Raw genomic sequence first — 14,060 nt, 5'->3', positions numbered from 1 at the left:
GTGTGGTCGCCGACAACGCACATGCAGTGAAGGAGGCAAAAAGACAGGCACGTGGAAACATTAGCACAGAGCACGCTTGCGAACACGGCAACAACGGTAATATCGCATACATGAATTATACCAAATAAAACCCCACCTGCCCGTCATAAATTACGCATACACAGCTCTCCAGCTATCTATCCGTTGCTATAGCGAAGGTTAGAATATGCCGAGAAGATGCAGAGAATCGACCTTGGCTGCATCCCTTCACTGAGCACAGCATCCCGACAACTCCTCGGCCAACTCTCAGCCTCCGAACCATCATTAGCGACGGAAGATGAGGATGTGGGACAGGAGCCATCTGCATCCCGTTACCGTGGTAATTAGAACCAGGCTGGAGGCAGACGTGGCGGGGCAGGTCGGAGCGAATGGCTGTACTACTCTGCTCGCCACGCTCTTTCTGTCTTTCTTTCTCTACACCTCTTTCTTTCTTTCTTTTCTTCTTTTTCCTGTCCCCCTATCTTTCTCATGCCCCCCCTTTCTCTCTCTCTCTGCCCGCCTGGCCGCTTTTCTGCCTGTCTATCTTTATCTATTTCTCGCTTGCTCTCTCTCTCTCTCTACATCTGCACTCTGCCTGACAGCGTGCATTTACCCGCAAGATGGTTTATAGTTGAAGTTTTAACTCCGTAAACATTTCAATCATGAATCCCCCCACCTCTTCCCATCTCTCTTTCAATCGCTCCCCTCTTTCTCTCTCTTAAAGATTATTATATCGGGTGTACAAGCTCGTTAGATGAGCTGTTAATCTAACACGAGTCTACGTATGACTTGTCAAGCAAACTCCTATATTATATCTAGAGTCCATAATAGAAGATATCTATTATGGACTCTTGATTATATGTAATGCAGATGTCGCGTTTGTGCGATATATCGTGGTAACTGATGGAGCTATTATATTGGTGGTGAAAAATTTCTCTTTAGTTAGGTTCTCTTGTGATATTTTAATTAGACACTGTAAGTAGAGGTATCGTGTGTGTGTGTGTGTGTGTGCGCGCGCGCGCTCGCGCGTTTGTGTGCGTGTATGTGCGTGCGTGCGTATATTCATGTGTAGGAAACCAGTCCATGTTCTACCATTCCTAATTTAATGTCCTCATAGTGACATCATTTCACGCAAATTTTACATTTGACAGTAAAATGATTACTACCCTCACTAGTTTCTTCCTACTTATTTTCTACTTGGTATTCTCGGGTTCTAATAAAGTGAGAATAAATAAATGTTAATAAACACATTCCAATGAGAAACCTACCACGCAACAAATAACGAAATCCTGACATCGTTTCTGAACAAATCGACGATATTTATTATTTAAACAATTTCATTTGAAGTCGTCGCTAAAAACATTGAATAATATACGTCATTTTTCACATGAAACATTTGTATAATTCTATAACGCCAATAAAAATATATCAGCTACACACCTGAAAGAAAATTCATCCCTGTGATATGGCTATAATTTAATTCGCACCCGACACCTGATTATGTGATAACATCGCGTCCTATTCCTAGAGGAAAATTCCTACGTCAATTAAAAATGCAATCGCCACCACCCTGCCTTCCAATCGGAGGTGACGCGTCTAACACTGATATGCAAACCGAGGGAAATTACTGCAGTAGACTATAAATATACACGAAAGACTTCTCCAACGCCGCTGAGAATGCGATTCCCACGACCACAAAACAATGAATAGTATCTATTATATACGGACAGAGGCGTGGAGAGAGAGAGAGAAAGACTATATCTACGTATGACGAGCACACAATAGTAATCATGATCTCCTGAAAGACAATTAACACATCGACAGAAACGTCCATTCAAATTTGAGCTGACACGTGCCACTCACCTCCCGCAACATTTTTGATGAACGAGGACGAAAAGCCATGTAGTGACACCTAGCGAAGGCCGATGCCATCACCAACAATTCGACACCGCTCATCAACTACACACAAACGGCGCTTTCATTCCAGCCAGATAACATACGAAAGACAGCCCGACTAAGACAAGGAATCAGGAACCTATAGATGGAGAGACGAGAAGGATAAGATTTCGAAAGCTAGACTGCGTATAGGTCGCAACAGTTTACAAAGCGTTCAACAAAGATTAGCTACATCATCATAGAAGAATCTCCACGCACGCATGATTACAAAAATTTGGCGGAAGTGTAATAACATTAACGAATAGATCATACTCGAAAGTTTATACAGCACAATTCCATTCCATCAAATACATAAAACTCCACTTACTGCCAGTAATTTTGCTCCAAGGTTTGATGCACTCGATTATACAAAAACGAACAACACTCAAGCACACATACCCATGGCCACACGACTGCCTAATACTGAAGCGTTTGTGTAAATCAGTCCGAAACTATTAAAATATATCGCTGCTACACACTTCCCTCTAAAAAGAAGCTTCACGACCAACGTATGCATACTGCTAACCTTACACGGCAAAACAACACACTCCTTCCAAATCCCATTTAGGTAAAGGTCTTCAAACATTGCCACATTAGACATAAGAATGGCACTTTTTTGTTGAAAATTTACAACTAGGAAACAGAGAGAGAGAGAGAAAGAGAGAGAGAGAAGGGAGAGAGAAAGACAGAGTAAACAGGAAGGAGTGGGAGAGAGACAGAGAGAAAAGGAAAGAGAGAGAAGAGGAAGAGAGAGAGGGAGAGGAAGAGAGGAGAGGAAGAGGGCAAGGGAGAAAGGAGAGAGGAGAGGGAGAGGGTGAGAGATAGTGACCGATGTAGTAGCAACACGACTGAATAACCCAGTTAAATTACACCATCTACAGAGAGCCTTTACTAGTAACCAATTCCCATGCACCGACACCACTGTTCACCACGGAAAAACCCTCGCCCCGAAAAACCATAACCCTTCGGGTGCTTAGAATGTCTGCCATTCAGCAGTTCTCAGTAGAAGAAGATGTACTGTTCACGAGCGTTCGCTGTCAGCCTGGCCCACTGCTGCTTCACCCGCAGATACTGGGTGCAACCACGGAAGAAGATGATGAAGCCTGCAATATATGCATCAGTGATCGTCATGCGTACAGTCTGTAAAGCATCCTTCACTACCACATCAAGTTATTAATTAATACATACAGATAACAGAAGACAAGCAGAACAATTTTCAGCGTACTGCACTCATTAACACCTTTCCCCCACAATTCTATTGCTAAGATGAGATAAACGAGTATTGTAATCAAGACCACTGGATCGAATTCACTGCAATTTAATTTCTGACAACAGATGGTAGCACAATCCACGCCTACTGCCTTTCGTCTCTACAGGTGGCAGCACTGTCCAGCAGACAACATGGTCTATCTGTAACGTGTCTGGAAACTTACCACAGACCATCATCAGCCACCAGACCCAGTAGTTGCCACTGACAAGATCCGTTGAGTGCTGCAATACAGCGAAAATGTCATAAAAACCCGCGACTTGTGTCACAATCAGAAACAATGGCAGGGCCGTAGCCTCTGGGGGGGGGAGGGGGTAGCTGCCCCCTTTTACAGCAAAATTAAAAAATAAGCATAGCTAATAATCGTAAATAACCCTAACGTTATTTTTTTGGTCACTTATTCGCGAAAACCTTGTCTCAGACCCATCCCTACCGCCACACTATGGACATCGATCAAGGGCTACGCCCGTGGCTCATCGTTACAGAGTTGAATCATGAAATTTTGCCCCTCCCTAGGAATTTGCTCAGCCTACGGCCCTACATGGTTAATCAATATCAGATAGCAAAGGTCAAAGGTCACACAACTAAACCTGCAGATAAAGGTCAGTCAAGGAAAATCACTACTGTCCGTCATAGTCGGGAATCTGTTCTATACAGGTGACAGCTTACACAGGTGTGACTTTATCATGGATTCTACTATTTCACCTAGCAGCATGCAAGCATGAGCAATAGCCACCAACAACAGGGTTCTTAATTACCATTCACCTCATAATTATCGAACAAGCCAATACTTGTTACAACCACAAATGATGCCTTGACCGACAATGCATCATATCTCGGCTCGAAGTCAACAAATATTTACCACCGTCCCCCCCCCCCCCCGCACCATTATACGCGTTTCTATTACTAGCGTTGATGAATTGACGGATACCTTCACAATAAGGGTCCACTTGATAAGCGAGAGACCGAAGCCAGCGAGGGCGCCATAGCGACCAGCGATTGTCTGTGAAATGCACAGCGAGAACAGCAAGCCGATCCAGTTGAAGAGGAATGCCACTGTAACAGAGTGCATTAAAGGAATTATTTCATAAATAACTGCACAATTGAGAAAAATATAGCGAAATATATCCTCACCTAATAGCGAACATGTTATTGATGACTTCAGCATAAAATTTACCACGAGTTAATGCTGTTATGTTATATAAAATAGCAAATAAATCAGCCACATTCCTTTGTTTAGAGACAATTCCCTTGCAATTGGCAGCCACCAGACAAAAGTGCATCTCATTAAGTGATGTAGTGATTCTAGACAAGCATAACATCTCGTGCTTAATCCAAGTTAACATGTAAAAGTACAGGGATAGGGTCTCACGAGAAACGAGCGGCATCATTGTGTAACCCCATCGACACAATACAAACAAACAGATTTCAACCGTTGCATACTTTTGTGTAAATAATGATGCACGGGTGTTCTATGATATATTAGCCTCACTTTAGCCACATGCTGCTACGCAATCAATACTAGTCATTACGAGAACGGCCAGGAAGAATATTTGAAGACTGTTTACTTTAAAATAATTACTTTAATGTTATGTCATGTTATAAAGACACGTTACTGTAACAGTGTTTACGAATATTTACGTCGCATTAAAAGGGCATGCCACTGTAACAAAGTGTAAGAACATTATGTCGCATAAAACGGACATGCCAGTGTAACAGTGTATGAATGTTATGTCTCATAAAATGGATACACCACTGTAACAGAGTGTATGAATACTATGTTGTGTTAAACAGTGATGTCACTGTAACAGAGTGTATGAATACTATGTTGTGTTAAACAGTGATGTCACTGTAACAGAGTGTATGAATACTATGTTGTGTTAAACAGTGATGTCACTGTAACAGAGTGTATGAATACTATGTTGTGTTAAACAGTGATGTCACTGTAACAGAGTGTATGAATATTACATTATGTTAAAAACAGAGATGCCACACTATAATGGGGTATACATAATATTTTTAACATAATGTTGCATGAATATCAGGGCGCGAAATTAGCACTGGCCCACCGGCATATGCCAGTAAATTATTTGGATGGCCAGTAACTTTGGCAAAACACCGGCGCTCCGAGCCGGTGGTTTCAGCCGTGTTAGCGAGTACCTACATTTTTATTTATAGCATTAATGAGCAAATAGCCTACATTACTGTTTTACCTGAAGATATCACGCCATAATTTATCAACATTTTACAAATATAAAATCGAGAATGCAAGCGTGAAACATGACATTGACAAAAACACTTCGGACATCATTCACGATCTGCATTATAGTCTGTTCAACAGCTACTGCGCGATGCCGCACACTACAACATTTTTCGGACAAGCAAAAGTCAGTGAAAGTCTTATCTTTACTTTAAAAAAAAAATAATTTGTGAGGGCTGGTAAAAAAACTGCTGTTGCCAGCACTCTGGGCCGGTGCAAAAAATCTGAATTTCATGCTACATTCAGTGTGTGTATTATAGGCAATACATGTCACTTAACGGAGGGTGTATCACAAAAATGTTAACACATGCAATAGGTGAAAATTGTTAATATAATTGGTAACATGTGAAAATCATGAAACTCAACAGGTGCTATAAGAAATGGCTCAATTTTCAGGGTTAGACACTAACCATTTTAGTTCATTAGTCCACAGGACTAGTAAAAGAAAAAATGTACTAGTCCTTCCGAGATTCTACTAGTCCTGCCGAAGGACTCTTACTAGGCGCAGAGCGACGAGAATTGTGATTTGCCAGGAGGTAGGTGGGGTAGGAGGGTGGAGCCCCCCTTCTGCTAGGGGGTACAGGGGGTCTCTCCCAGGGTACAAGGAGTGTCCCCAGGAAGGTTTTGTAAAAGACATTCAATTGTATAAAATACATGTAACTTTGATATGGATCATAAGATTAAAATTAAAATTAAAAAAAATTTTAATTCGAAAATAAAATTTCGGCCTCCTTTGATGAGGAATCTGTGGATCCGTCACTTATCACAGCAAGGAATTTGGCCTCATTTATAGCTACAAACTGTTCCCGGCGCCTTGTATCGGCTATCGCCGTAATGAACCTCTGGCAGGCCTAATTGTCAGTGAGGTAAGTGCTGCCGACATCTAACCCCTTGGCCTTGTCAAGCTGGCACAGCTTGACGTAATCGGTGTAGGACCTGCCGTTTTTTCCAATAGCATGTGCATTTCTAATGGGGTTCGCCATTTACTAATCGCTGGATAGATGGCGCGCGTGCACTGTCCGGTATGGGTGTTGCTATCCCCCGGGCGTGGAGGGACAATCACGTGACGTGTGCACGTACACGTGGTTGCGTGCGTGCGTGTGCACGTACACGTGCGTGCGCGCATAGGCAAGTACACGTGTGTGCGTGCGTGTGTACGTACACGTGTGTGCGTGCGTGCGTGTGCACGTACACGTGCGTCCGTGCGTGTGCACGTACACGTGCGTGCGTACGTACACGTGCGTGCGTGCATAGGCACGTACACGTGTGTGTGTGTGTGTACGTGTGCACGTACACGTGCGTGCGTATGCACGTACATGTGCGTACGTGCATGCACATGTGTGCACGTACACGTGCCTGCATGTGCATGTACACGTACGTGGGCACGTACACGTGTGTGCGCGCATGCGTGTGCACGTACACGTGCGTGCGTGGGCACGTACACGTGAGTGCGTGCGTGCATGTGCACGTACACGTGCGCGCGTGCGTGGGTGCGTGTGCACGTACACGTGCGCGTGTGCGTGGGTGCGTGTGCACGTACACGTGCGTGAGTGCGTGTGCACGTCCGTGCGTGTGCGCGTGCGTGCACGTACACGTGTGTGCGTGCGTGTGCACGTACACGTGCGTGTGCACTTTCATCACCGTCTTGATCCGCCATCACACCATTTCAATCTCAGTTCTGGGTCACTTGGGCCCCACTTGTGTTCGCCGAACAGGGCATGGTCTTGCCATTTCTTTTTGCTAGGGATCTATTCTGTGCCTCCGGAAAGCATCATGCGCTTAACAGTTCCAAACGATAGTTTCTAGTGCGGTGAACAAACTACAGACAATACAGCCTTGCACCACAGTCATAGTGATACCCTGGGCTGGTCATCTCTAGCCACGGTACCGATTCACGCTGATGAACGCCACGATCCTTTTCGTCTTATCATAGACACGCTGCCATCTAATTTCTTCATCCTCCGATCTTACGTTTGTGTTGGAGGTGGAAGAGGAGACGCCGTCAAATTACTTTCACATAAAACCTTGATGTTAGATAATCTTACTATTGGATAAGCGATGTACTCTACTATTAGCTTCACTACTATTGGTATAGCACTGCCTTCAAGTAACACACGCATGCGGATTGGCGTTGCGATGTGAATACCTCCTTGAACGAGCCTATAATGATTAGTGCGTCATTTCTACATCAGAACCGTTTGTTCTATGTAACACTATGTCAAGCGATCAATCGCGTTAGACTGGGTAGAGTTGGAGACCCATTGTTTACAATGTTTGCATGCAGTAGGGCTCTAGCATGCTTGGAGTGTGCAGAGCGTGCTAGCGTCTACTCTACTTGGACTAGCGCGTCTAACAGGGAAAACTTGTTAATTTGGACGAGTTATATATAGCTCTTTGGATCTTGGATGAGAGACGCTGCCGCCGGTAAAATCGATGGGAAATTGGGACGGTGAGGGACGGGGAAAATATAACTAGTCCCGCCGGACTAACTGCTATGGGAATCTACTAGTCCTTCTGATTTTTTACTAGTCTCGGACTAACGGACTAGCGTTAGTGTCGAACCCTGATTTTGTAATGGTACTAACATACTAGCCCTACAACATACAAACATGTAGACGTTCATTTACTCACACATAAAGGTAAAGAAGAACATCAGGTCTGTTCCAAGGAGTGCATCTGAACCAAGCTGCAAATCTGCATCCTGACATCCATCCTGCACAGGTCAAAAAGATCATCATGAAAACACCAGGGTATCTGCTCGTACCTAACAGTTACTATATAAAAACATACAACGGCCTGCGCCTACATCTTTAATGTTACAAAGGAGACACCGGACACACCACCTACCATCTGTGGGCCATGCAAGGCCTCCATCTCCTTCTCCTTCTGGACATCCTCGTAAGATGGCAGTGTCGTTGCGACGTCGTACTCTGGTGGCGCCATCGCTTCTGGCGGAGGCTGCACATCATCGCCTGTGAACACACGACGACGCGACAATCAAACACAAGCACAAGCTAACAACACTTCGACACAATCATTCATTGCCGAAGATGGAAATCATGTCCTGTGTGATTGTTTTGCGACTAATTACTGAATGACTAATAACGAGAATAGATTTGAGCAATGGACTTTTGAGTTTCAATGTTCAAGCTTAAAAGGTGTGTATACCTGGGGTTGAACTGAATTTTTTATGTTGATTCTTTATCTCAAATTATAATGGCACATGTTCTAGAATTCTTGAAATACAATGACCAGCTTGGACAATAATGACTTCATTACGATTTTCATTTTGATATTGTGTACAGTTATCGTACATCATGCAGCACAAAGATCAGTGATAATTTTCCAAGTTTATATGTATTTAAATTCTACTTTTTGTTTATTTCTGTAATTATTGAATTGAAAAATACTGTCCCAGGTGTGTCTCCCACAGTATTATAATCAGTAAATGGCTCTATTATTTTGCTACTACAATTTTAGTATAATTTTGCCAATTGGCTGAATTTACAGGATTTACTCCTGATTCTGCCTTCTATAATTTTGTTATGCTGTACAAGATCAGTGATTATTTTCTCAGTTTATATGTATTTAAATTCTTTTCTTTTGGCTTGTTTCTGCTGAGCTTTGCTTCTATGAGCGTCTTTTTTTCTTGTTCTGTTAACATCTATATATATTTGGTACCTGCATATGTTTATTTGTATTCCTGAAATCAGGTTCATGTAGACTTAGGTTCATTTGAATGTAGTTTAATTATAGTTTATTTATTTTTATACATCGCTCATATATCATTTTGTAATTATCTATCGTATTGTCTTTCATGGTTTAACTTTCAGAAATTAACCTTATATTGCGGAGTGGCTGACTCCAAGACTTGTATAGTCAATTCGCCCTCCCTTGCTGCATTTATTTAAAAATCGTAACATTTATGTAACACATGTAAATTTTGATAGCGTAAATAAATTTCAAAATCTAAACAAAATCTAAATCTAATTACTATGTAACCTTAGCTTAATAAAATCTTGTCAGAAGACTTTTTAAAAGACTCGTGTCCAGGTTGACATTACTGCAACTAGTTTCTCTACAGTAATTCACTCATATAGTTCTTCTAAATGAAAGCATCATCACTAGCATGGTGACGTACCAACGGCGGGAATCGTCTCCTCCTGCTGTCCCTGCGTGAGCCTTGTAGAGTGAATATTGCTCGGCGGAACGAAGAACGTCAGGACGACGGGAGGAGGGTCACACTGCTGCTGCTGATGCTCATCCTGAGCAACTAGCAGAGTTCCCTCGCCAGCCTCCTCCTCCTCTGTCGGCAACTGCAACAATCGCAGAGGAACATAGTAGCCACGCCACATGCAAGTTTAGAAATGTGCAATGGTACTAGGAATCTAGCCCCCATTGTTAAAGAATGCAGATTACTCAAAAGCCAAGCCAAGCATGCGACAGCATCAACTAATCGTAACTGAAATATCCCATGACTGATCCTTTTGCTTTTGGTATCGTCATTCCCGGGTAGGCAGAACATGGTGCCATTTGAGGGCTGACCTCTTGTTTATGGACTAGAGTATCGTAAAGAATAGGGCATGTTTTCCTGTTACTCGATCTCACATTGCGAAATTGTATACTACTTAAAGTTAAAACTCATCGATAGTCTCTGCTTACGAGACAGCTCTGTCAGGTTTGTAACATAATAATGATTAGTCTGCAAAATCTAAGGAACTATGAGCTTTAATTAATTAATTTTCGGGTGCCCTACTGGGCTACTAGCCTAGTGGACTAGTGAAAAGATTTACAGTTTCTCACTGGCGGGTGCCGCCACATACAAGGCTCACTTCTTCTCTATGCTGAAGACAGAGAGACAAAGTTGATCAAATCGATAGATCAAGACTGCAGAGTGCAGTATAGTTCTAATTTTACAATTAACCGAAGAAGGAAGAGAGTTCCAACATGGAACGACAGAAACATAGCAGTTAAACTTAAAGATATCACTTTGAAGACAATAGATATTAGATGTCGAAAGAAATGATCAGGTTCAAATGATCGAGAGTTACAAATATGCTTCATTAAAGTAGATGAATCTTTCAACAATAAGCCTACATACGCCTACTGTGAGCATACTTGCAATATACAAACATCATGAAATGTTCTTATTGAGCCAGAAATGTGCTCCGAAGTTGACTATTTTCATGCTATTTTGAAACTTCACCGGACGAGGTTTCGCCGTACAGATACACAGAGCGATGCGACTGAGAACGCTAACAGTAAGCCTACGCTAGCACAAATAGTTCCTAGAAAGAAAACACAATATATATTTATTTGCTGATTGCATAAGTAATATAAATAACATACGATTTAAACAAATTTCACAATTTTGTACTGAACAAACATCAAATAATGAATTATAACTTGTTCTATCATAGAAAAAAAAACTCTCCACCTTTTGCACGGGTATTGCTCTAATGAAGCGTAGACGTTTATTGACGAATGAATCGAATCACACGTTTTATTTATAGATGAGATGTATCTCTATGCTCAAGCCAAAAAATTTCATGAAATTTCCAGCACCTAATTATGGTACTACACAAATTTCAAATTTTTATGTAAAAATGGTATTTTGGATATTTCTCAATTACCACAGAGTGAGGAATCAAGATTTGCGTCACAAGTTAAGCACAATATGTACCAAAATAGTGCATTAGGATTTTTCTTTAAGTTTCATATTTACTAAGAAAAATAAAAAAACTACTTAAAAATCAAGTTGTGTTAGAATTGAAAATTTTTGGGAATAAAGAGTAATGAATAACTCATAAAATAAGGCACTTAATAACAACCGCTGAAGCGCTTTTTCAAAGCAATTTGTTCCCGTTAAAACGAGTGTAAAATTAAATTATTCCGAGTTGTATAATCACAGAGAAATATCCATTTATACATTGGCTACTACATTTGGCAGAAATCAAAACGGAGAAATCAGCATTTTTCTATTTTCCACAATGATCGACTGCCTGTGTACAAAACGGGTGAACGTATGTGAAACATCTACTGTTAGTGTTACTAGTGTTAGTACTTACTGTGACATATCCATAACTGACACCACTAAATTGGTAAAATGTTCTATGCACTTTGAGAAATTGTGAGAAATTACGAGGTCACCATCGCACTTTCATGCAAAATGCCAGTACGATATGTATTGCATGCCGTTACTAATCTATGTGTCAACAAACGCGCGCCTGAATGCAGGGTGTGTTACAAAGGGAATAGCGCTATTTTGGGTCGTGGGGCAATTTCAACTATCACTGGCAGATGACAGCTGTAGGAGGGTTGATGCTGAATGATACTGGCTTAGTGAATATGATGGTTGTATCAACTATCATGTCTCTGACGTCATCAGTGGCAATCAAAACGCTCTGAAAGTTCACATGTATCGTTATATGGAGAAATGAGTATGTACAGAGGTGGAACATAGTGACAATGTTAGCCATCGAATAAGGTTGAAAATGAAAAATCGGTAAAATTTTGCCAAAAACATGGGGAGTAACCTTAAGTAATGAAAACTGCAATTGCTCGGCTATGTCCCAGATGTGTAAACACCGAGTAGGCCTAAACATTGAAAGTACTAGTTTCGTAAGACTGTTCAGGTTTGCTGAAGAAATGTTATGAAAGTAGCAATAGCCAATACAATAGAGTTGTAGTGAATTTTTGCAATATAGACCAGCTCACAGTAGGCATATCTAGATGCATTTTGCTGCGAGAGCATGCCGTATTAACCCTTTCACTGCAGGTCTCGGCCGTGGCTGGGACATCGTGCATGACTTGATATGCAGGAACCGGTGTTTGTTGCCATGGTCACAACAGGACTCTGTAGCGTTCGAATGCAAACACATACAGAATGTTTAAGTACACCAATCGATCGTATGACACTGTGGCTCCATCTTCTGAGAATTTTTAGATTTTTGAAGCATAGCTACGGGCGCCGTCCTTAGAGATGTAAACACTTCAAAGTTTGCTGTTGGGCGAGGAGCAAGCATATACCTGTACTGGGTGTACTCTGTAGTAAGTTTGCACTTTATTTGCAGCATTATAGGCTGTATTTTATTATAATAAATCTGCTTAAATCAAATGATATATTCAAGAGTGAGATCTTCTAATATTACTGTGGAACAAATTTTTAAATTAGAATAAATTTCAATAATTCACACAGCGGAATTTGGTTGTTGACTACCGGTAGTTGTTTGAAAAGTCATATATTATAATGCCAAACCCCTCCCCAACAAAAAAAATTCAGAACTTTTTTTGCAGAAATAGAAAGAAGGACACATCAAGTATAATTCCTGAAAAAATTAGGTATATATATTAAGCGGTTTATTTGATATAATTTTTTTAAACGCATATACATGAAATTTGCTTTGTTGCAAAAAAGTATTCAGCACACAGCACAGACACTTGGGCCGTTTCAATAATAAAATGATGGTTAATAAGCCTACAACTTGTCAGTACTAGATCTGGCAGTATTCATAGTTTGATTTGACCTAATAACTTCACTTCAATACCGTCCAATACACCGCTGCAACACACATTTCTATAGCGTGCACGCCATTGTGTACAAATACACAGTAGGATAGAGTGTAGCTCTAGTACTATAGCCCGCGTTCATTAACTGCCGCAGGGCAATAGAACATTTTCAGCTCAATTTCCTAACTGCAACCTGTTACCACCTGTCCCCACGAAAAATGGATCGCAAAACGCAAAATGATCGGGCTTTTTAACACTTATTTATCTACATGGACATCTCACCTATCTTTTTGAACACTTTACACAACTTTACACCATGTATTTATCCTTTTATTCCACAAAGTAAGCACTACTGGCATTACTTTTTGAAACGAAGTGGCGTGCGCACGTGTGACATCACCGGTATTGTATATACATGCCCCATAGCTGCCATGTGTTTTGCGTACATATCTGGTAACGTCACGCGTGCGCACGCCACTTCGTTTCAAAATGAAATGCCAGTAGTGCTTACTTTGTGGAATAAAAGGATAAATACATGGTGTAAAGTTGTGTAAAGTGTTCAAAAAGATAGGTGAGATGTCCATGTAGATAAATAAGTGTTAAAAAACCCGATCATTTTGCGTTTTGCGATCCATTTTTCGTGGGGACAGGTGGTAACAGGTTGCAGTTACGAAATCGAGCTGAAAATGTTCTATAGCCCTGCAGCAGTTAATGAACGCGGGCTATAGTACTAGAGCTAGATAGAGTGTATCCTACTGTGTATTTGTGCACAATGGCGTGCACGCTATAGGAACGTGTGTTGCAGCGGTGTATTGGACGGTATTGAAGTGAAGTTATTAGGTCAAATCAAACTATGAATACTGCCAAGTCTAGTACTGACAAGTTGTAGGCTTATTAACCATCATTTTATTATTGAAACGGCCCAAGTGCCTGTGGCACACAGGGGCGAACATTAGCCCGACCAGGCTGTGCGACGGATTGTCTATACAGCCTGACACCCTTCCATACAAAAAACCTATCACTTCTGCAGATCTAGATGAATAACTCTGTATATCTCAAATAAAACTATTC

At 41.4% G+C, this 14,060-nt stretch overlaps 1 protein-coding gene across 1 annotated transcript in view; it reads right to left on the bottom strand.

Moving 5' to 3' along the window:
* Positions 1 to 1,313: 1,313 nt before the first annotated feature.
* Positions 1,314 to 14,060, bottom strand: part of LOC106806934 (NEDD4 family-interacting protein 1-like) — a 23,334-nt gene continuing 10,587 nt past the window's right edge. Inside the window, exons 2-7 of the mRNA XM_014809115.1 lie at positions 9,622 to 9,796; positions 8,328 to 8,452; positions 8,112 to 8,193; positions 4,152 to 4,276; positions 3,387 to 3,444; positions 1,314 to 3,056 (exon numbers count right to left, since the gene is read on the bottom strand). Of these exons, the coding sequence (XP_014664601.1) occupies positions 2,953 to 3,056; positions 3,387 to 3,444; positions 4,152 to 4,276; positions 8,112 to 8,193; positions 8,328 to 8,452; positions 9,622 to 9,796 (669 nt within the window). The 3' untranslated portion in view covers positions 1,314 to 2,952. The remainder of the gene's footprint in view (positions 3,057 to 3,386; positions 3,445 to 4,151; positions 4,277 to 8,111; positions 8,194 to 8,327; positions 8,453 to 9,621; positions 9,797 to 14,060) is intronic.

The sequence above is a fragment of the Priapulus caudatus genome, unplaced genomic scaffold (genome assembly GCF_000485595.1).
Source record: "Priapulus caudatus unplaced genomic scaffold, Priapulus_caudatus-5.0.1 Scaffold186, whole genome shotgun sequence".
Lineage (NCBI taxonomy): Eukaryota > Metazoa > Priapulida > Priapulimorpha > Priapulimorphida > Priapulidae > Priapulus > Priapulus caudatus.
This window is presented reverse-complemented; position numbering and strand designations above follow the sequence as displayed.